At 49.3% G+C, this 21,744-nt stretch overlaps 2 protein-coding genes across 2 annotated transcripts in view; both read left to right on the top strand.

Annotated features, from left to right (window-relative positions):
- The window catches only part of METAP1D (methionyl aminopeptidase type 1D, mitochondrial), a 50,904-nt gene extending 37,430 nt beyond the window's left edge, over positions 1-13,474 (top strand). The window contains 5 exon segments of the mRNA XM_074593631.1: positions 2,376-2,539; positions 11,198-11,295; positions 11,988-12,035; positions 12,966-13,044; positions 13,182-13,474. Coding sequence (XP_074449732.1) covers positions 2,376-2,539; positions 11,198-11,295; positions 11,988-12,035; positions 12,966-13,044; positions 13,182-13,260 — 468 coding nt within the window. The 3' untranslated portion in view covers positions 13,261-13,474.
- DLX1 (distal-less homeobox 1) lies at positions 13,327-19,169 on the top strand. Its single transcript, XM_074593633.1, has 4 exons — positions 13,327-13,438; positions 17,316-17,693; positions 18,214-18,413; positions 18,790-19,169. The coding sequence occupies exons 2-4, from the start codon at positions 17,381-17,383 to the stop codon at positions 19,042-19,044; spliced, it is 768 nt and encodes a 255-aa protein (XP_074449734.1). The 5' UTR covers positions 13,327-13,438; positions 17,316-17,380; the 3' UTR covers positions 19,045-19,169.
- Positions 19,170-21,744: the final 2,575 nt, after the last annotated feature.

Below are 21,744 nucleotides of genomic sequence, written 5' to 3'. Positions count from 1 at the left end.
AATGACGCCTTAGATTTTTTTAAAAAAAGGTGTATAGATTCATATCACAGATACTTTCCATGATAAACCAAACAAAACATTTTTATATTAAGGTGGAATGCATATCTTGTCCACTCTGCTTTACAAATAACGTCTGACGAAATGTTACTGGTTCTTTGAAGACGTATTTTTATTTGTTTTCTTTTTACCCTCATGCAAGAAAATAAATCCTGATATTTCTGTGAATATGAAGATTCCTGCAAGGATGGGAATTGTTGATTATCTTTGTAAGATTTTTTTATCATGTAAAACTGAACTGTGCCATGTTTGATAATTGCTCAGTTCCAAAATAGCTGAGAAAAAAATATTACTTTTCAGCATTGCTAATTGATCTTTTAGCTTATTTTTAATGAGCAAAACTGGGACGTTTCACAGGTGGACAGAATAAAAACCAAAGTAAATACTGCACAACAAATTGTTTATAATTGTTTACAGGTTCTATAAAAAGATTAAATAATATTCTGGTTATTAAATGTAAACACTTCATGCTATGTACAAATTATTTGAAGAAAAAATCCATTTTTGCACAATTAAGATGGTAGAATTTCATAGATGAAATACCAATTTTATTGGCTTGAGTCATGTAGCCTTTAAAATGTATTTTAGTGTAGAAACAATAGCATTATCCATCACTGAATCCTGTGCGTAGTGCAATTGTCAGCCAGCCATTACCAGGTTAATGTTTCTTACAACTTGGTTCTTTCATTGACTTTTAAGGAATTAGTGTGTTACGGTGCTGTGGTTGTAGCTTATTAACGTCAAAAATATGTAATTGCAGTTGATGGACTGCAGTAAATATTATTATTATTTTTAAGCTCTCCTATGTTTTAAATCTATATTTGTTTTTTCCAGGATGATGACATTTAATGCTGGGGTTTTGTACTTGCTGGAGCTAAAAATGAACTAGTTCGGTTTAAATGTGAACTAGCTAGATTAAAACCTGCGCGATGGGCGTTAAATTAAAAAAAAAAAAAAAAAAAGATTTAGTGGCAGTCTGGACTGGCAGAGGGAGGTAGAGCAGGGGATCGCGGCCGCTCTGCACCGGAGCGATGTTAACACGGTTGGGCCCTTGCTGGCACTCACCTTTCTTTAACATCCCCCCCTCGCTCCTGCATTTTCTTCACATCTCGGCCTGAACACAAACCTGGCCTTGGGATAAACTGACTGTAGCCAAATTTTATTTTTTTTTTTTAGTTTGGAATCAACCAAAAAGAATGTGAGTCTGTCTTTTCACAAATAGCTCGCCAGTGGCAAAAGTTCAGTGCTTCGAGCTTCGGGAGTTATTAGTCCTAGAGGGATAGTTGCCCACGGTTTGGGGGAGAAAAAAAATGTTTTAGAAGATCAAAACTGTGCAGCATTATAATTTGTCTTTCTGTAAGTAAATTTGGCTTGTTCTTACAATTGTGCGCCTGCCTGCCGTACTGCAGAGCTGCAAACCCCATTTTAATGGCGTGTTGCCGAGCTCCATAGTGCATAGCCAGGGTTTCCTGTGCCCGGCAGAGAATGTCTGGAGACCAGACGTTTAAAACCTATGAAATGTCAAAAAAAAAAAAAACAAAACAAACCAGTAGGTAATTAATTCAACAGGGTGCTATGTTTTCAGCACGTGAAGCTTTGTGGTGCCAGAACGGTGCATTTATTCTCTTTCAAAATTCATTTCTGGAAATCAGAAGTAAAACCCAATGTTAATGCCACGTTGCAGTTTAAAAATGAGGTTAAGGAAAACGTGCGAGGGCTGGCGATGGATTTGGCCCGTGCTTTCCTCGGGGCTCCCCCTGGACGTGGGTAGCAGGGTACACCTCTCACACAGCATCCCCTCAAAAACCTCCCCAGGGGATGCTGGCTGCCGAGGGACGGCTCTCCCGGCCACTCATGGCCAGCACCAGGGCTCGATGCCCTACCCCAGCAGGGTGCCAGCAGGTCACCAGCCCCGAGTGTGGGCAGCTGGGGCAGGTGGGCACCCAAGGGTCCCCAAGGCCCCCTTTGGCCCATGCACGGCCCCCCACCCGTCTTCTCGCATACGGCCTATTTAGCCTCACGTTTTGTGGTTGAGCAATGTCATTGTCTGGTGCACTGCTGGGCAGAGATGCACAGCTTTTGCATTTCTTGAATTTTTAATTGTCAACTCTAGTGGTACCTTGCAGTCTTTCACGCCTTTTTTTTTTCTCTCGGCAATGATTTGCTTTTCCGGACTCGTTCTCGCAAATACAGCTTACCCATAGTCTATCTGTTGCAATATAGAGCTCGATCTTAGAAAGAATGGATTTAATTAAGGAGACGATCTGTTTCTGGGTGCACAAACCAAGAAAATGTCTTACATTTCTGCATGTGTTTAGGTGTATTACAATGGCTACCATGGTGACACTTCTGAAACGTTTTTGGTGGGCAATGTGGATAAATCTGGTCAAAAGTTAGTGGAGGTTGCCAGGAAATGTAGAGATGAAGCAATTGCAGCTTGCAGACCAGGGGCTCCCTTCTCTGTAATTGGAAACACAATCAGGTAAGCCTTATATTGACAAGTAAAGGGAGGGCTGGCAAGTGGGACAAAGGTTATTGGTGGTTTGGTATAAAGCTGATGACATGTTTTATGATTCAAAACCATCATTTCAGTCTGATATCAGTATGTGAACTGCCAAGCTATAATGTTGTTCCTTGGGTAAGAGAAATTTTTTTTTTTTTAAGTGAATGACACTAGGGTCAGCAAAGATAACTGAAGAAAGCACCAAAGATATTCATAAGGTAGATTTAAATTAACAGATGTAATTTGCAGTGGGCTTTTGTTTATTTTTTATTTGTGTGTGAAACTACACTGTGTCTGTCTAATGATGTAAGAAGGTTAGAAACCATTGTTTTCATTGTAGAGCAATAACGAACATTACAAAGGAATTAGTCAACATAAATAAGTCTCTTTGTTTAAAAAGTACAAAAATATTTAACTCAAGAGCTTCTGATCTTACAAAGAGCAGCGCATACTAACCTCACAGGGAAAAAAGAGCTCACATTCAGAGATTTTTCCCTATTTTGCATCTCTTCTAGCCTTCACGTAAATGCAGTCATGACTCTTCTGCTGCTGGCAGTTTTGAATAAAAATACGGCTTAGTTTTTTGAAGGTACCTATGGATTATTTTAAAATGTTTGCCAAAAAAAAAATAGACATATATCGTATACATTTCATTAAGCAATACTTCACTGGACTATTAATGGTCCCAACACGCTATTGAATACATTCTGATTACTTAAAAGCTGCAAGGCTTAGTCACCTTGAAAGGATGCTGCTTTTTTTTTTCTTTGTAAATCTTCAAATACTTTAAGGAAAAAAGAGAACGGCAAAATATCAGTTAGGTGTATTTATAGCTTTAAAAATATTGTAACAGAGTCTGAATCAAACTTTAGTAAAACCTCTTTGGGTTATATCTGAGAAGCTTTTATTGAAGACTTTGTATAAAATTGTGTTTTTGACAGTTTTAAATTATAGGCTAACTAGCCTGGAGAAAAAGGATAGTGTCTTTCTGTTCTTTCATAGGAAATGTTGAATCAGACCCCTACTGGGAAAAGAAATTTAATGCATATCTCACTATCTTACTGTCCATGAATATAATAGAAGTGAATTCAAAATGTAGTTTTATTTTTGCAAATGGGATGAGTCGATAGATGCACCTCATATTTTTGAACACCTAGGGTTCAACAAATTTACTGGTGGTGCTCTTGCATTTTAACAAAATTTATTCTTGAGTAGAAGGGGGCACAGAACACTGGATTCTTATTCAAGCATTCTATCGAGCTCTGCATTCATGGCTGTGTCTAAAGGGCATGTCAGCCTTTGATTCTCTCTGAGAGGTAATTATCCTTTTCCTGTCACGGAACAACAAATGATAGCTAACTACAGAGGCACATTTGCAGTAGTCACATTCATCAACTGCAGAAAAAAAATTCAATTTAATTGTGCAACACAGCTGCACATAGGCTTTTTGAGCATTTCTGTTGTTCTCCCTGTCTTGCTATTCCTCCCTCCAGATCTATTTTTTAAACTTTTTTTCTGGTTATTTTTTTCCCCCTTTTTGTCTCTTCTTCCATTTTTACTCTCTGTACTTTCTTGTTAAAGTAATTTTCCTTTGTGGCTCTCATTCTTTTTTTCCCATTGAAGGCTATGAATGTAGAAAATTATCACAATTACTCATATAATTGAGCCTCTTTGTAGCAAGTGCAACTCCAGTAGCCTTTCTCCATCATGAAAATGGTTTCATTATAGGGTTTTTCATATTCTCTGACACCATCTACACAGAGGAACAGGCGTGCAGATGAGATGTACTAGGAACAGGGTAGATCAGTAAGGTCACAGTAGGAATAATTAGCTCTGCTATGGAAAGAGCATCTAGGCCTTTTACTGCTACATAAATGTACTGTCCGTGGCTTTTAGTCACAAAAAAACTTACTAACAAATGGAGCTCCCGCCTACTACTTTGAAAAAAAGATTTGTATCAACACTACAATTTTCCATCATTAAGACTAATAACACAGAGCCTAGTATACATCAAGGGGAATAAAAAGAAAAATCTCACATTCAAGTGGCGGCTGGGTGCTGACCTTTGTTCCCTTTTTTTGTGTTCAACTTAACTCTTTACAAAAAAGAGCCACACGCCACACCAACATGCAGGTGAACTCCAGCTAGTGCTAGCAAAGCACGGCATTCAATTGGAAAATCTGATAAATCTCCATGCAGGATAATGCATTTCATTACAGATTCACTACATTAATTCTAGCTGTATTAAAAAAAAAAAAAAAAAAAAAGAAGAAGAAGAAGAAAAAGAACAGAGTTGAATGTGACATTGAATTTTTGCTGTGTTGGTACGGAGGTCAGTTTACTTGCAAAGTGTAAATATATAGTCAGCGCCCCCTTTGAAAAGCAGATTAATCAGAGCTAGTGACTGTTCAAAACTACATATGAAATAGCAGGTCATTAACTTTATTTCTCAAGATTTTATCGCGTAGACAATTTAAATGTGCTGATTTGTTTAGAACTACTTTAACACCGCCTCTGCTGAAAGATCGCCTTGGTTTGGTGAAGCTGTGTGTTTCTGGGTATTTGTCATTTGACGTTTGCATGCAGACAGACATACATACATCAAAATCTTAAGTTTTGGGAGAGTTAGATGTAATAAAAACCTGAGAACAAGCACCGACAAGCTGAAAACATTTAGGCCCGTCAGAATGGAAGTGTGTCTAGGGTTCTGTCATCAGTATTTTCTATAGAAGTGCTCAAGTGATATGCGGAACATATCTTAGACACAAATAATCGGAGTATTTCCTTTCTACAATAGGTTTGGGAATAATTATATCACAGAGGTAAGTTTACATTCGGTATTCTAACATAGTCTTTGTTATGGAAGCTCAATGGCTGACACTGAATATTTCTTGGATAGCAGTTCTTCGCCCATCAGCTACAAGTTGCAAACAAAAGAGTGCCTGGATTCTTGAGTTACTCTGCTTAGAAAAATTTTAATCTTTGCTAACCTGTTCATATTGAAGGTGGTGGCAAAACTGTCAGTCACATCCAGTGGAAACAGAATTGGGCCCAGTGTTCCATTTTCTTCTACCATTTCTGACATTTCCCTTTCAGATAGAAACAAATCTAGTTTGAAATCTGCTTTTCAGACAGTGAGTTTAGGTACGTGGAAGTGTTGTGAGTGTAGGGAGCTAAAAAACATAAACGTGATATTGTTAAATAAACCAATTTCCAGCTCCTAGGAAAAAATAGTAGTGATGAAAGTATTAATAAATGGTTTAAAATGTTTAACTCATAAGTATATGTTTTGATATTAATTTAGAACAATATAAAGCAGATTTAAAAAAAAATCTGTTTCTATCAGATTATGCACATTTAAACAATAAGTGGCTCAGGCAAAATAAGTCATTTTAATGTCATCTGTGATAGATTTTCCTTGACAGCTACTGTAAATTACAATTACACTGCTTCTCTCTGCACTTGAAAGTAAGCATTGCAATAAATTATCTTTTATTTCAATCCATCATGTCTGCTTTCAGAAACAGAGAACCTCAAATAAAAGTTCAGCACTATTGTAAGAAAAATACAGTAATTTGTGTTCCAGTTTGAAACTAAAATGTACCTTTCTTTCAAAAAACAATTGTTGGCTTTCAAAAATATCACTAATTATACCTCAACATTTATTGTCATTATAGGGAATCCCTGAACTTATGCATTCCCTCAGTCTTGGATTACTATTTAAGAGAAAAAGACTTTAATGTTCTCACGGTAGAATTTTGTTATTAATCAAATTCAGTAATATGGTACTATTCAAAATTAATATTTTTATCACAAGCAAATCTAGTTTAGGCTGATGCCATTTTCAAGAATTCAAATAAAACAAAACAAAACAGCCATTCAGTGGTCATTTTGCTAACAATGTATTGAAGAAAAATATGATTGCTTCTAATTAAAAAAAAAAAAAGATGCATTTATATGGATCCCTAAGTAAGAAAACAATTATCATAGGTCTGTTACTGCTTTCAGTGTTCCCCAAGCATGTTCACAGGTCTGTTCAGCAACTTCAGCCTTTTATGTCGTGCTGCTCTGCAAGACCACTGTTGATAAAGTTTCATCCCTGGGGAGAGAAGCTGGCACTGCGAGGGAGGCATCCCTGGCTGGAATCAGTTCCCCAGGGTGCTCAGCCTGGATAGCGAAGCAGTCTGCGCTATCTTGTCTCACCAGCCAAATTCTTCCCTTGTGCCACCGAGAGCCCAGAGAGGCAGTTGCTGCCCATGCTGAAAACAGGATTTGTTTCACTTTGTTTCTTTGGTGACCCTTTAGAATACTGGTCCAGACCTGCCTTGAGGAAAAAGAGACAAAATTTTATAATAAGAAAACAAAATGCAGGTTTTGGGGAAGTTCCACTCCCCCCGCCCCTGCCAAAAAAAAAAAAAAAAAAAAAAAGTGGGAGTTTCAGTCCTAAGACTGAATGGATGGATTTTCCTCTGGAGCTGGGATGCCTGTTATCCCGTAGATGCTCCTAGAGGCTCTCTGCACAGGGACAGCCCCCTAAGCAAATTCTTTCAACCTGCTTTTCACCTTGTTAGCAGGAGGGATTGATCCCATTCACCCAGGAACTCCTTTCAGAGAGGCTCCAGAGCATCCAGGAGAGCTTTGCAGAGAGTCGGTCCTGCCTGTTGCTGCTCTGTGGCCATTTCCCTGTTGGGCCGCTGGCAGGACAGCAATGCATATCTCCGCTTATCCTTCCTTTTGGAGAATTAGCCATTGTGTGGCAACATGGGAAGAGGATGCTCAGGAGGGAACTGCCACCCAACTCTCCTGTCTGTCCACTCTCAGAAGTCTGATACCACTGTACGAGAGGCTCTGCCTATGGGTTTAGGTGAACAGCCTGGCCCTCCGTGATATTCCTTTACCAGCTGGGCCGCTGCCGGTCCATCCTGACACCAGATGCTTTGCCATCAGCAAAAGAGGAGCAGCACTGCACGTCCCCTTGACTCCACAGCCACTGGGCGGGAACACATGGCAGCAAAACAGAATCAAGTACTGGGCTCATTAAATGATTATGCTTTTAATCCTGCCCAATTCATCTCTGCCCAAGCACGTGATATGGCTCGAAGAATAAAATGTGTGATGATAAATGTTTTCAAAGGATATTTCTAACAATGATTGTCCGGAAGAACCTGTTTTTATTTTTTTTTTCTGTCATGCTGTGGGTGAGGTGTGCCTCTGCTGCCCCAGCCTTTGCTCTGGAAGTGATTTGGTTGGAGTGTACCCCGTGGCCGATGGCAACTGGCAGACAGGCACATCCACCCACTGCCACAGCTCTCCTGTCCCATGGCAGCCCAGCTCAGCTGTGCCGAGTCCTGCCTCCTGCCTTCACTGCTTTCCCGCTCGCCATCAGGACTCCTCCGGCTGCCTGATCCCACGCTGCCCATCTGCAAGGAGCAGTGCATGGAGCTGGGGCTGCGATCTTGTAAGGTTGCCTTCCAGGGAAGGCTGAAAAGAAGGGCCACTGCTGACAGATCCCGAGCTGGGCAGTGAGGCTGCGAGACCAAAATGTTGAGCTGTTGTCAGCAGCAAATGGCAAATTTGGGCAAAAACGCTCCACTCCGTGACATCCTGATTTTTTAGCCAGGTTTCACAGCCTGGGAGTCCTGGAGGCCGGAGAGGCTGACCAAGACCAACAGTTCAATTCACTCAGAGCTGTTTCAAAGTCCTCCCTGCCAGCATTTACAGCCAACGTGTACATGTACATGTACAGAATTACCTTTGCAAGTTGTAGCTGGGCTTAGTAGCTTTTTGTGTTTTATGAAAGCTGGGTGTTTTACTATAACTCCACATGGATGTAAGAGCTCACTCAGATTTTTGAAACACTCCAAAGTAAAGCTAGTAGTTGTGCAGTGAAATTCACCATAAGGTGCTTCTGAAGCACATGCAAATACTAAAACCAGATTGAACGTGGCTGAGTTTCATACCTGCAGCTTATTTTCTCCACAGGTTTTCTCTGTGTCACTTCAGGTTCGTTGGCCATGTTACATTTTATGTAAAGAATACCCAAGCTCTGTACGTAGACATTATTAAGTGGCTGGGAGGGGGGGGCACAGGCGTCTGTCAGTGCAGATGTCAAAGCCCCGAGAGCTCCAACATTCCCTATTTTGATCACAGACAGCAACCACTGAAGAACTGATGCCAGCAGAGTTGTTTTCAAGCTGTTTGGCAAGAAAGTGGCAGAATTCACTATTGAAATGCACGAGGACCACTTCTTTCACCGTGTGAGGATGGGATTCTGTCTTAACACTGCCGTCAGTGTCCCCCGGTGCCCAGCACGCAGCTGTGGCTGCTGCTGCCACCCTCCCCTGCCCACAGGACAACATGTAGCTGTGGTCCTCAGAAGAACAGCCACACAGAGGAAAAGCTTTCTGGTCTTGCTACAGAAGATGGATTATTTTTTTGGGGGTGGGAGGAAATCCTGTAATAATTACAAAACACCTCAAAAAATGACCCTGACCCCCGTCAGGGATGCTGTGTAAGGACATCAGCTAAGCTGGATAGCCAGGGGGATTGTTTATGTTTTTCCAAAACGACTTGAAGAAGGTGAAAGAAAAGCTTATCACATGTTGCATGGACGGCTTCTCCCATCTCTCTCCAGAGAATCCCTTCACCCACCTAGGAATCATTGTCGGTATTGCTCTGGGCTTGGTCACCAGGGATCTTCCATTTCATTTTGTGGATGTGTCTGAGTAATCTGCCTTTCTGACTCCGCACTGTTCCCCGTGCTTCTTCCTTGGCTTTCAGCATCGTCACAGCCAGCTGGCCAGGCCTCTGACATGGGTGACATGATAGAAAGACGGGGAGAAAGTCTTTTCCATCTCTAGTAGGACTTTTTGCTGCATAAACCTTCATGATTTTTTTTCCCCCACGTAAATGATATATAAGGTAAAAGCCTGGACTTTGAATACAACCAAATGAAGCCCAGCTTCTAGCCTTACCAGTAACCTTCTTTGCCAGACAGTACTTAAGAGTTTGGGGATAGCTAAACTTGAAATTTCTGTTCTTCTCCAGAGTTGGTGAAAGAAATGTGATTAATCTTTGTATCAAGGTGATGGGTAGGTAAAATCTAATATACAAATCCTGTTAAAATGTGCTCTTAAGGTCTGAATGCTGCAGCATTATTAACCATTGCCCCAACTCTCCTCTCTCATTGCTGTTTCACCGTGGTGGAGCACCACATCCCTCAGTCGCAGTGGCATTAAATGCTGGGCTGGTGACCCATGAGCACTGGAGCCAGCACTGCAGGGTCTGTGGAGCCTGGTGTGCAAAGGGATTACCGTGTACAGCAAGCTGAGGCCACTTCACGCCTGAATACAGGCCTCCCATGGGGTTTAACATGCTTTAATTTCTGTGAGAGCTTACACCTTTATTTGAGTTTCTTAACTTTCCCACTTTTCTGCCCGCAGTCAAACTCTGCAAAAGCATTTGTTAGGGTCTAAGTATAGACAAACCTGAAGTTTTTAATTGCCCACCTTGGTTTAAAACAAGCAAATTAAGCTTTTAATATTGTAGGTAAAATCTTTTTGGGCTAAGTGCCTTCCTGTCTTGCTCTGTTTGCTTTTAGAAATAGTGTGGGGATGATACGCAGGGAAGGCAGCAGCTTCCTTGTTGCTTCTAATATGCTTCCCAGTCCTCCTCAACTCTTCACACATTTCTGGTTTGGATGTCACCGGCCTTCCTGGCTGAGCTGCCTCAAGTCACCCCCTCCAGCACTGCTTGAGTAAGGGCAGAGCCCCAGAGTGAAGCCTGCAGACATGGGGGGGCCCAGCAGCCAGAGGACACCCCTCTCATCTCCAGGTCCTCTGGTTTTTAGGGATCGGGATAGGGCTTTGCTTTCCCAACGTGGGTGGGGATCAGTGCTGGGATGTGTTCCTGCCAGCAGCTCTTGGAGACGCTCCTCTCTGAGGCAAGCCATGAAGAACAGGACAGATCCCCCAGGGAGAACTGAAATGCCGTAACTGTTAGGGTTTGGTTTTGCTGTGGTGGTGATGGGCTTATTAGAAATGTGTTGTTAATTAGCATGAAAAGATTTGCTGGAGCTGCAATACCTTTTGGTGCTGAATGTTTGCAACATTCCAGAAGGGAAGTAGTAGGGCTCTTAACTCTCCTCGTCGGCAACAGGACCCTCTTCTGCAGAAACCCGGTGCAGGCAGTGGGTACGCAGCCCTCCACGGGCTCTGCACCTAGGGAGGGCTTGGCAGAGGCTGCGGTTTGGTGATGTGCTGGGGCCTCGGCTGTACAATTTGGCTGTTCCACGTTAAAATGAGTTCCCAGTGTGCTGGTGGAAAAGGTTACCCCCCATCAGACAGGGAGACAACACGCTGCCGTCTTGCTTAGACAGCAGGGCTGGCACAGGAGCTACCAGCCTCTGCTGGCAGGCGTGTTAACTCTGAAACCTAACAGTGGCTCACCAGTGCTGGCTCCGATGGCTGCTTTCAGAGTGGGCACAAAGTGGTGACCCAGCGCTGGGGTGGGGGTGAGAGCTTGTGGGAGCCAGGTGATGCTGCTGCCGCTATCAATGCGGTGGCAGGGGCCGGGGGCTGGCGAGTGGAGGTGGTGGTCGGGGTGTGCTCCCTCACGGTGTCCTCTTTGCCCCCGCAGCTCCGTGGCACGGCGGGGTGGCTTCCAGGTCTGCCCCTCCTTCATCGGCCACGGCATTGGGTCGTACTTCCACGGGCACCCCGAGGTGTGGCACCACGGTAAGGGGGCACCACGGTAAGGGGGCACCACGGTAAGGGGGCACCACGGCCCGACCCGCCTCCCCCCGCTACTCGCTCCGCCGCCGGCCATGAAAGAACTACGGGGGCGGGGGGTAAAACGAGCAGAGCCCCTCACGCCCACGCATGCTGCCGGTCCCGAAAGGGGTGCCCGGCGTGGGGGGAGGGAGGTGTTCCTTTCCGCCCTGAGAAGCCGGAAGGCAGCCCCGGCCCCGCTTTCTGAGACTGGCGCGGGTATTTCTGAGGACAAATCGCGTGTTTAAGGGAGCCGTCGGGGCAGCTGGGCCCCGCCGACCGACCGCGCCCCCGCCCCGGGGGCCAGGCGCCCTCTGCCGCGTCCCCGGACCCCCGCATCTTTTTGTTTGCCACGCCGGCAAAGTTTGTCGCGGGGCAAAGAAAAATCGCCGCCGAAACATTAAAGCCCCCGGAGCCGGCCTGCAAGGAGCCGGCGTCGGGGCGGTCCCGCTGCGGCCGGGGTGGGATCACCGGGATGCTCCGGTTCATAGCGGGGCGGGGGGCGGGGGGGACGGGCGTGCGCGGTACCTGCGAGCCGAAATGAGTTTAAACCGACAGCTAATTGCGTTTACTAAAAAAAACCCACAAAACCAAAAACCAACATTTTTTTTTTAAAAGCACCAACAGCCATAAACGCGTTTGTATTTTTTTTTTTGTAGCCAATGACAGTGATTTGTTAATGGAAGAGGGAATGGCGTTCACAATAGGTCAGTAACTCTCTGCTATAGTTTTTTTAAAAAACAAAACAAAACAAAACACGCGGAGCAGCCCAGATCCGTACCATTTCTTTATTGTGGTATAGAAATATCCATGCAGGTAGGGACATGTCGGCGACAGTGACCCCTTAGGAAGCAGATTAAAATATCATTTTTTAAAAAATTGCATTAAGGAACCAGTGGGGTGAAGTAGCTTCCAAATTATAAGATTTAGAATATGAAATGTTTAATCACAGATCTTACTAAATGCCACGTTTGATGTGTATTTTTTGGCAAGGCGGAGGCTCAGCCGGCGCGCTTAGGCTGTGGAGGGATGGAGAAGGATGCGATTGTCGTCCCCCGAAGCCGCGGTTACCCAGCGAGCTGCCTGGTGGCTTTTATGTCATTTGCTGCCTGCCAGAGCCGCTGTTTGGGTTTGGGGACCGCAGCGCCGGTAACCAGTCAGAGCCTCGCCCCGCAGACTGAACGTGCTAAATACCAATCATGGAGAGCCGGTGGGGGAAAAGCCCTTCTTCCTCACTGCGTGGCTAAATGGCGCGGCAATTAGAGGGAAATAAGAAAATTGTTGTTTTGCTGATTTAATGAACATTTTAAGCCTGTTTTAAAAATTCAAATATTTGAAACTATCTGCTGTTCCTAAGTGTGGTTGGTGCTTTGGTTATTATCCACGGGGTCTTAATTAAAGCTTGATTAAAATTCCCCGCTTTTACAAAAGAGGAATGGGCAACTTCCTACCTTGATATTTCGTCTTCCTCTTTTAGTTCACATTTTAGTGTTGCAAGAGAGGGGCAGCCCAGGGAGGACGGGACCTGTGCGGAGGGGAGCTACCTGCTGGGAACACCCCCCCCTTTTCTTGCTTCCCCCACAGTCCGCACGGGAGGGCGACTAACTTTCGGAAACGTTTTGTTTTTCTCGTTGCAGAGCCGATAATAATGGAAGGATCCCCCGAATTTAAGATTCTGAATGACAAGTGGACTGCAATTTCTGTAGACAATAAAAGGTGCCTGATGTTATTTTTTTAATCTTTCCTAAGCCGTGGAACTCATCTCTGACAGCCAAAAAAAAAAACGGGTGAGTTTTACGGGCATAGTGGCCACGTTTACCGCCTAATAACTAACTGCAAAATGTGCGTTTCAGATCAGCCCAGTTTGAACATACCATTGTGATTACCTCAGAGGGAGCAGAAATCCTCTCTAAAGTGGTGGAAGAAGACTAAAGATGGAGCAAGGAGTGGAGGACCTCGCTGTGCTTCTGGAGTTTCCAGTTTTGCTCGGGACGGAGAGGAGATTTCTGTAATTTCTGTGGGGAATGGGTGCTGTGTAAGTCGCTGCAGGGGACAGAAAAAGCAGCTTGAGGGGTCGGCTCTGGACATAGTTCTTTCTGTGTGTTACCTGGTGAGTATTTAATAAAAGTCCCTTGGCTTGTTTGTGACCCTGGAAGTAGCCATGCACAGCCTGCGAGAGCAAAGGGTTATTTGGGGTGAGGGGCAGAGAGCGGGTCCCTTCTCTTCCAAATCCTACACAGGACAAACACATATCGGATGACACTGTCTCGGTACAGCTGAGAGGACAGAGGAACAGAGTATTTTCCCTTTATAGCTGAGCTATGGAGTCAATTTGTCTTCACTGCGATTAGCACAGTGCCGTTTCCCAGGCTGTAACTTCTACTAGGATGGAAAAAAGTTTCCCAAGGGTGGCGGGCAGAGGCAGCAGCCTCTTTCCCCTCAGCCTTCCCAGCAGCAGTCCCCCCCTCCTTCTTCCTGCCTCGGCTAATTTCTCTTTGCACAGCACAAAAAGTGATTAAAAATGAGATGCGAAGCGTGCGTCTCTGGAGATCAATAATTGCCCTGCTTGAAGAATTAGCCGGTTTGGGGTAATCACTGCTCTGCGGTGCCCACGTTAGTTGAGGGAGAGGCGCTCGGCAATTTAAGCGTTTAACGGATAAAACGGAGGAGTCTGCGGTCTGGAGGATGAGCCCCGGCTCCTGCCCGGAGTTTGGAGATGATGGTCTTCATGAACTGCGGGTCCCGCTAAGCCCCCCCTCGCTGCAGTCCTGTCCCGGCCTGCCGGGGGTGGAGGGTTTCATCTGCAATTAGCTGGTTGCTGACCGCCCCGTCGGGCCGGAGGGGACTGGCCTTGCCACATAGGCTACCGGAGCCGGTCGCGGTGCTGCGAAACGCGGGGTGGCCTCGGAGATAAGCAAGTGACATCCAGAAGTGTCCCAGACCCGCGGCAGCGGCGATGTGGTTTTAGTACAAATAACTTGCCCTTAATTGTAGGCAGCTGCGGTCCTGTGCCGGGGGCCGGCCGGTTGCCCTCGCAGGCGACCGGGGCTCCTCGGCACCGGCTCCCTCAGTGGTTCAGGGCAGAAACAAGCCGCTTTCTTACAGCTTTGCTCTGCTGTTTGTTTTCACTCGAGTACGGAGAGCTGTCAGCTCTAATAGTTTCTAACAGCATCTTTTCAAAAAGCAGGACCCCCCCCAAACACGGCTAACACCGCGGGGCAGCCGCTCGGCACCCTCCTCCCCGAGAGGAGCTGGGAAGGCCTTAAAACCTGTAAAAACAAACGATGCAGCCAAGAAGTTTACAAAAACACAGGTTAAACAGAGCGCTGCGGCCGCGGGAGGCGAGAGACACCCACCACTGACGGGCGGGGGGAGCGGAATATATTTTGTTTCCCAACCCCCCGCCGCCCGTCCGCGCTGCCCCCTCCAAGGGGCGCTGGGGGTCCCGCGCCTCCCGGGGGCTCAGCAGGGCACCCCCCCGGGAGCCCATGGAAGGCACCGCAGGTGCTAAAACAAAAAGGTGGGAGCGGAAAACGGCTTCTCCGTACCCACCCCCTCCGCCTCCCGTCCAGCTCTTACCGCGGCGTGGGGTGAGGCGGGAACGGGGCAGCCGGGACAACCCCCCCCCCCCCCCCGCAGACGAGTGTAATAGGGGCTGCTGGCAGCTCCTGGTAATCGCTGTTTGCTCTCAAGTGCCCCCGTTAACTCTGACGGGACTGCGGGTTTTACCGGCCCGTCGCGGAGCGGTGGCGGCCAGGAGCTGTCGTTGATGGCGCACGTTTGTAATCCTAATTATGAACGGGACTAAAGAGATGCCTCGGCTGTGTGGGGACAGCCAGTGCCCCGCACAAGCCCTTCACGCAGGAGGTGTTACCGGGCAAGCACGACGAGAGCCCCGACGGGGCGATCGTCCCCGCGGGGTCGGGGCGTCCCGCGGCCGGCCGCGGCCCCTCCGCGCCCGCCCAAGCCGCGCTGCCCGGGGCGGGCGCTGCACGGAGAGGCGGCCGCCCGGCTCCGGAGGACGGGCGTGAGCGGAGTCTGGTCCGCGGGCTTTTGGCGGGGCCGGCGGGACTGTTCGTCCCGGGACTGCCTACGCCCGGCCGAGCGCTGGAGGTGGCGGCGGAGCCGCAGAGCACAGAGCAGCCTCCCTCCCCTCCCCTCCCCTCCCCTCCCCGCCGCCGCCGGGCCCGAGGCCAGCGAAGGTGGGCGAGCTACCGGGGTGCCCCGTCCCCTCCTCGGCCAAGCGCGCAGACCCGCCTCGGGTGGTCACTTACATCGCCAGGGGGACAGAGCCGGCTGCCGGAGGAGTCCGTGTGGGGACACGCCGCCATTGCCCCTTCCCGCCCCAAGCCGCCGCGATTTTATGTCAAATGAACTTTGCGCGTCGCGAGGAAAACAACAACAACAACAACAGCAGCAAAAAAAAAAAAAAAAGGAGGGGGGAGGAAGTAAAAGAGGCGTTAGGAAATGGGCAATTAAAACCGACAGAGCCACTAATGAAAACAAAAAAAAAAAAAAAAGACCAGGAGCAAGAGGGGGTCGGTCTTGTCAGCTTTGTACAGTCATTAGCCGGTTGCTTCAAGGACCGTCGGTGCCCGACGGAGCCTCCGCACAGTGCGGGCGCTGCCGGGGGTGCCCCGGCCCCGCCGGCGGCGGGGGAAAACGGGTCGGCGCTAATACCTCTAACGACATCAGCGCCGCGATTTGTTTTGAACGTTGTCTTTTATTGGTGTTCTCCCTTTGCCAAAATGTGCTTGATTGCATAGATGTGGTGCCGTGATAACTGCGCACCCTAGACAGCCTAGGTGTAACCGGGAAAGTTCAGCCCAGGCCAGATCAAATCCCAGGCTGTTTAATGCTGGAAGGCTGCATGTTGCTATTAGTGTTAAATATATGGCTAATTATGCGTATGAAAATTAAACATCAGTGTTATGCTAATGGGGCCGCCTTCAGCTGTGGATCAGAGCACTTGAGACTAGCATTTAATCAAATGAATCAGTAACTAATACATCTGCACGTGTGAACTTTCACAAGATCATTTTCCTGTTACAGTCACACCGCTGAATTATGAAAGAAATAATTATCAACACTTTCTAATTATCTAACAAAGTAATTTGGGATTCATCGTGGGCTTTCTGGGGAGGATCTCCCAAGTCCCACCTCATTTACCGCTCACGCACGCGGAAGTTTTCATTTTAAGCTCAAATGCGCCGGTTGGCCCGTTCAGGGCGATTTTTGTTCCGTTGGATTTTTTTTTTTTTTTTTTTGCCTTTGTAAGAACAATAATGGCAATAACCGGCGGGCACGTTCCGGAGGTGCGGGCGGCGCTGGGACCCGCGGGCCGGAGAGGAGGCCCCTCCCTTGCGCGACCGCGGAAGAGTGCGCGGCCGGGCAGGCGGGGGGCCGCCCGCTTTGCCCGCGGATCCCGCCGCTGCCGTCTGACCGGAGCGGGGCGGGGGGCGGGGAGCGGGGCCGGCCCGCCGGGCCGTCACCCCCCGCATCCCGCCGGGGCCGGCGGAGCGCGGCTGCCGGGGGAAGGGCGGAGGGCGGTGCGCTGCCTCCCGCCGAGCTCCGGCTCGGCACCCTCCGTCGCCGCCGGCGGGAGCGGGATGTCCAGGCGGCTGCCGGGCCGGGAGCGGTGCTGGGGAGCCGGTGGAGGCCGGGAAGCTGTGCCGGCGGTGCCGTCGGGGCGTGCGGCCGGTGGTCGGGGACGCGCGGCGCTGCCGGTCCGGCTCTCCGCGCTCACCGGGGTCCGGGCGAGCCCCGAGCGCCTCGGACCAATCCCGAGCGATTATGCAAGACGGCGGACCAATCAGCTCCGCCAGCTCATGAATATTCATAGGCTTGGCTGAGTCAAAGCTTTTAGGCGAGTTTGTGTAGATCTACAGCATCATGCTTAGACTTTTCAAAGAGACAAACTCCATTTTCTTATGAATGGAAAGTGAAAAACCCTGTTCCGCTTAAATTGGGTTCTTTCCTGTCCTGAGAAACACAACAGACCCCAAAAAGGCAAGCTGAAGAGAGAACACACACACAGACCAAGCGACAAGAAATGACCATGACTACCATGCCAGAGAGTCTAAATAGCCCCGTCTCAGGGAAGGCTGTCTTTATGGAGTTTGGGCCGCCCAGCCAGCAAATGTCTCCTTCTCCCATGTCCCACGGACACTATTCCATGCACTGTTTACACTCCGCGGGCCACTCTCAGCCCGACAGCTCGTACAGCACAGCTTCGTCCTTCTCCCGACCGCTGGGCTACCCCTATGTGAACTCGGTCAGCAGCCACTCGACCAACCCCTACATCAGTTCAGTGCAGTCCTACCCCAACAGCTCCAGCCTGACTCAGACCCGGTTAGAGGAGACAGGTAGGTGCACTCGGCTTTGGGGAGGGGGGGGGCGAGGGGGGGGAGGGAAGGCAAGGAGGGAGGGAGGGTGCTTGTATCAAAAAAAAAAAAAAATCTATCGGGGGGGGGAAATTAAATTAAATTACAAAATATTAGTCAGGAGAGGCTGAGTATCACAGGGGAGCAGTACACAGAGCACACAATGCCCGGCTGGAAAAGAAATCAACCCAGATGTGCACGTATTAGTCTTCGTAATTATTTATTGCGTAGTGCTATAAACAATGTATGCAATTAAGGGTAATTAAACCTAAACTGCAGCCTGTAAAAATAGCAAACTTTCTCTGGGAAGAAGCCTGGGCTCCCATAATCGCCCAGAGCCTTTGTTAGCGTTACTCGAGCTTCACTTTTCTTCCTCCTCATTATTGTTATTGTTGCTGTTGCTGCTGTTATTGTTACTATTGCTGCTGCTATTGCTGTTACTGCTATTATATACTATTGCTGCTATTATTATTATTTATTCTGCATCGTTTGTGGTTTGTAGGGGCCGAATCGGAGAAAAGCACTGTGGTAGAAGGAGGGGAAGTTCGCTTTAATGGGAAAGGGAAAAAAATCCGCAAACCCAGGACTATTTATTCCAGTTTGCAGCTGCAGGCTTTGAACAGGAGGTTCCAGCAAACCCAGTACCTGGCTCTCCCCGAAAGAGCCGAGCTCGCAGCATCTCTGGGACTCACCCAGACCCAGGTACAGCTCCCAATGAGCCGGCCCCTCTCCCTGTCCCCCACCGCCGGCGTGGGAGACCCCCACGAGTGATGCAGACGGGTCAAAAATGCGGGTAACGGAGCCCGCCCCGCCGAGGAGGCGCAGCCGGTGCCGCGGAGACCCCCGCGGGGCCTCCGCGGCACCGGCTGCGCCTCCTCGGCGGGGCGGGCACGGCAGGGGGGATGTCTTACCGGGTGGTTTGGCATCACAAAATGGCACAGCAGCCACGGGGGGCGGGGGGGGATCAGGGGAAGAAGCTGGAGGTCCCTCGGACCCCTGGGGGTGGGGGGGGCGGGAGTGGGGGGGGATGCTGGACCGTCCCGAGGGATGCTGAGCCCTGCCCCGTTCCCGTTCGCAGGTGAAGATTTGGTTTCAGAACAAGCGCTCCAAATTCAAGAAGCTGATGAAGCAAGGAGGGGCCGCCCTGGAGAGCAGCGCCTTGACCAACGGCAGGGCTCTCTCCGGTAGCTCGCCACCGGTGCCCCCGGTGTGGAATACCACCTCCGCCTCCGGTAAGGCCTCGTCGGGGACCCCGGGCACCTACATCCCCAGCTACACGTCGTGGTATCCTTCGGCCCACCAAGAAGCTATGCAGCAGCCGCAGCTGATGTGATTATAAACCCGTTTTCCCCTACCGCAAGCACTATCGGTCCCGAAAAGAATTAAAATTATTACGGAAAAAAAAAAAGAAATTGAGTAAAACAAAAGGAAAGGGGAAAAAAAGAAAAAAAAAAAGAAGGGGAAAGAGAGAGAGGGAAAAAAAAAACCAAACACAAAAGAAACCCAAGCAAACAAACAAACAGGAGGTCTCTTGCCCATCCAGCCATTAGGACGCTGCGCTGCCGCTCGGTGCCGGAGAGCACAGATGTGATGCGGGGCCGGTTCCCGGCGCCGACAGCTGACGGAGCGGCCCCGAGCACCGCACAACAGCCTGGGAGCAGAGCGAGCACCGGCCGCGGCTTTGTGGGACAATCAGAAAAAGATGTTTTTGTAGGGGGGCGGGGGGGGGGGGGGAGGGAGGGAAGCCCTCTCCTCTGTCCTGTCTGTCTGTCTGTGTCTGTTGAAATGTAGGTCATTTATTTACCACCCCCGATCTCACGGTCTCTTCAATTGCAAGGGGGAAGGAAGCTGTGCGATTTCCAGAGCTTCTTTCCCTCGACGTTTTCTGTACCTTTCGCTACCCATCCGTATATTTTTTTGTTGTTGTTGTTAAAAGGGGAAGACAGGGGTTTTATTTATTGACTTAAATTACCACTATGAGAGTGCTAGAAACAAACGGACAATCCGGCTCGCTGAGTGCACCGCTCGGACGCAGTTTTACTTTAAAGAAAACCACATACGGTCCCTCGGCCCCAAGCCCCCCCCTTCCCCTCTTCCCCCCCCCCCCCAGTAAATCACCACAAGAGAAGGATGAGATTTTTAACTTTTACAAAAACTTTTATACTTCGCTGGTGTGGAGAGGTTCGGTCCCAACGATTGGCGTTTCTCGCGTATTTAACAAAGGGAATAAACGCACGTTGTTCGGTACTCTGAAGTGGAATAGCGGCAGCTGCCGAGCGCTTGGCTGAGGCGAGGCAAGGCGCGGAGGACGGAACGAGAGCCCCGAGGAGAGCCCCGAGGGCGGCGGCGGCGGCGGTGGCGACCCGCCGGGCGGGCGGGCGCAGCCGCGCAGCTCCGCGCAACCCCGGCGAAGCATCCCCGCGGAAAGCCGGACCCAAGTCGAAATGCACAAGCCGACGTGCAGGAGCTACTCGCTGTACATATTTTATTCTTAATTATTATTATTATTATTGTTCTGTAAACATGTTGCACAAATTTAGCCTTTTTTTAATTATTATTATTATTATTATTTCCGTTCTGTTTCGTGTGGCTGTAAAACATGATGCTTTGTGTACTGAGATCTTGACATTTTACTTGTGAAACTCGGAAGATGTGATAAACTGAGCTCGGCTGTGTTTAGTGTTCTCTATGTCAAAGTTTAGTTTTATATTGAGAATGTTTAACTTATTGCTTTGTATCTGGGGAAGGAAAAAAAAAAAGAAGAAAAAAACAAAAACCCACATAAATCTTTGTACATAAGTTATAAAGTTTCTTTGAGACAGTAAAATTATGGTTTGGAAAAAGAGACACGCGTGCTCCCTGTCTCGAAGGGCGGCCGGCAGCGGGGTCCGGGCCACGCTCCGCGCTCCGCGGCGGGACGGCGGTGGCGGTAACCGGGAGGCGGGCGGGCACCGGGCAGCCTGTCCCCGGGGGCGCCCGGCCGGGCCCAGCCAGTCGCCGGGTAAGGTTGCCACGGGCCGCGGGCTGCTCCGCGGAGGGGCGGCCGGGGGAGGGACGACCCGGGACCAGCTCCTGGGCCGGGAAGGGGACGCGGGCGGAGCGGGACAGCCCCGGCCCCCGCCCCGACAGCCACCCCGCCGACCCGGGCCGCCCATCCCCTCGGCGGCGGGGCCGTCCCAGGGCCGCCCCGGCTTTGCCAGCGGCGGGCTCGGCCGTGCCCGCTCGCCGGGGCGGCCCAGCGGCGAACAGAGCCCGCGGCCGGTACCGGGGATAAAGCGCTGCAGGGCGGAGGGCCGACGGGAGCGGCTGGGCTCCGCCGTGTGTGGCTCTGCGCGCAGGTTGCGCGGGGATGCCGGCCCGCGGGGGCGATGCTCACCCGCCCCGCGGTTCGCCGCCGCTGCCCGCACCCGCTCCCCGGCGCGCAGCCGTTGCGCGGCGGCGCAGCATCCGCCCGGGCGCGCACACGCGGCGGTCGGCGGGGGTATTGGATCCGTCCCGGAAAATAGTCCCCAGCCCTAGTATTCTCCGTTGTGCCGCCGCCCCAGCCCGGTCCCAGGCAGCCCGAAGCTCCCAGTGGAGCGGGAGCGGGGCGGCTCCGCGGCCCCGCAGCCCCCCCAGGATCCGCGCAACTCCCGCGGCGGCCGCGGCCGGAGACCAAATGCCTTCGACCGGACGGGAACGGGGTGGTCAAGCAGCACGGAGCGCTTTAAAGATATATTAGCTTCTCCTAATTCAATAACGTCTTGCTAACAGTGCAAATAGAGAAATTATTAGTTTTCTCCCAGCGAGGCGGTCTTGAGTTAGAGTCTATTATAATCGTACATTTGAAAATGTTAATCTCAATACAGGCCTAATTAATTCTGCCTTGTTGCTGACAAGTAGTTCATCAAATATCTGATTCGAAGATTTTCATAATGAGGATATTAATTAAACTATGAATAATCCAAAGGTGCTTATATTGAAACAATACCTCATTACAATGATTAAGTCCTGATTTCGAATATTATACCTTTAACAATTGTCACCCCGCAAA

The sequence above is a fragment of the Larus michahellis genome, chromosome 7 (genome assembly GCF_964199755.1).
Source record: "Larus michahellis chromosome 7, bLarMic1.1, whole genome shotgun sequence".
NCBI classification, from domain to species: Eukaryota; Metazoa; Chordata; class Aves; order Charadriiformes; family Laridae; genus Larus; species Larus michahellis.
The sequence above is the reverse complement of the archived record's forward strand: the minus strand, read 5'-3'. Positions and strand labels throughout refer to the sequence as shown.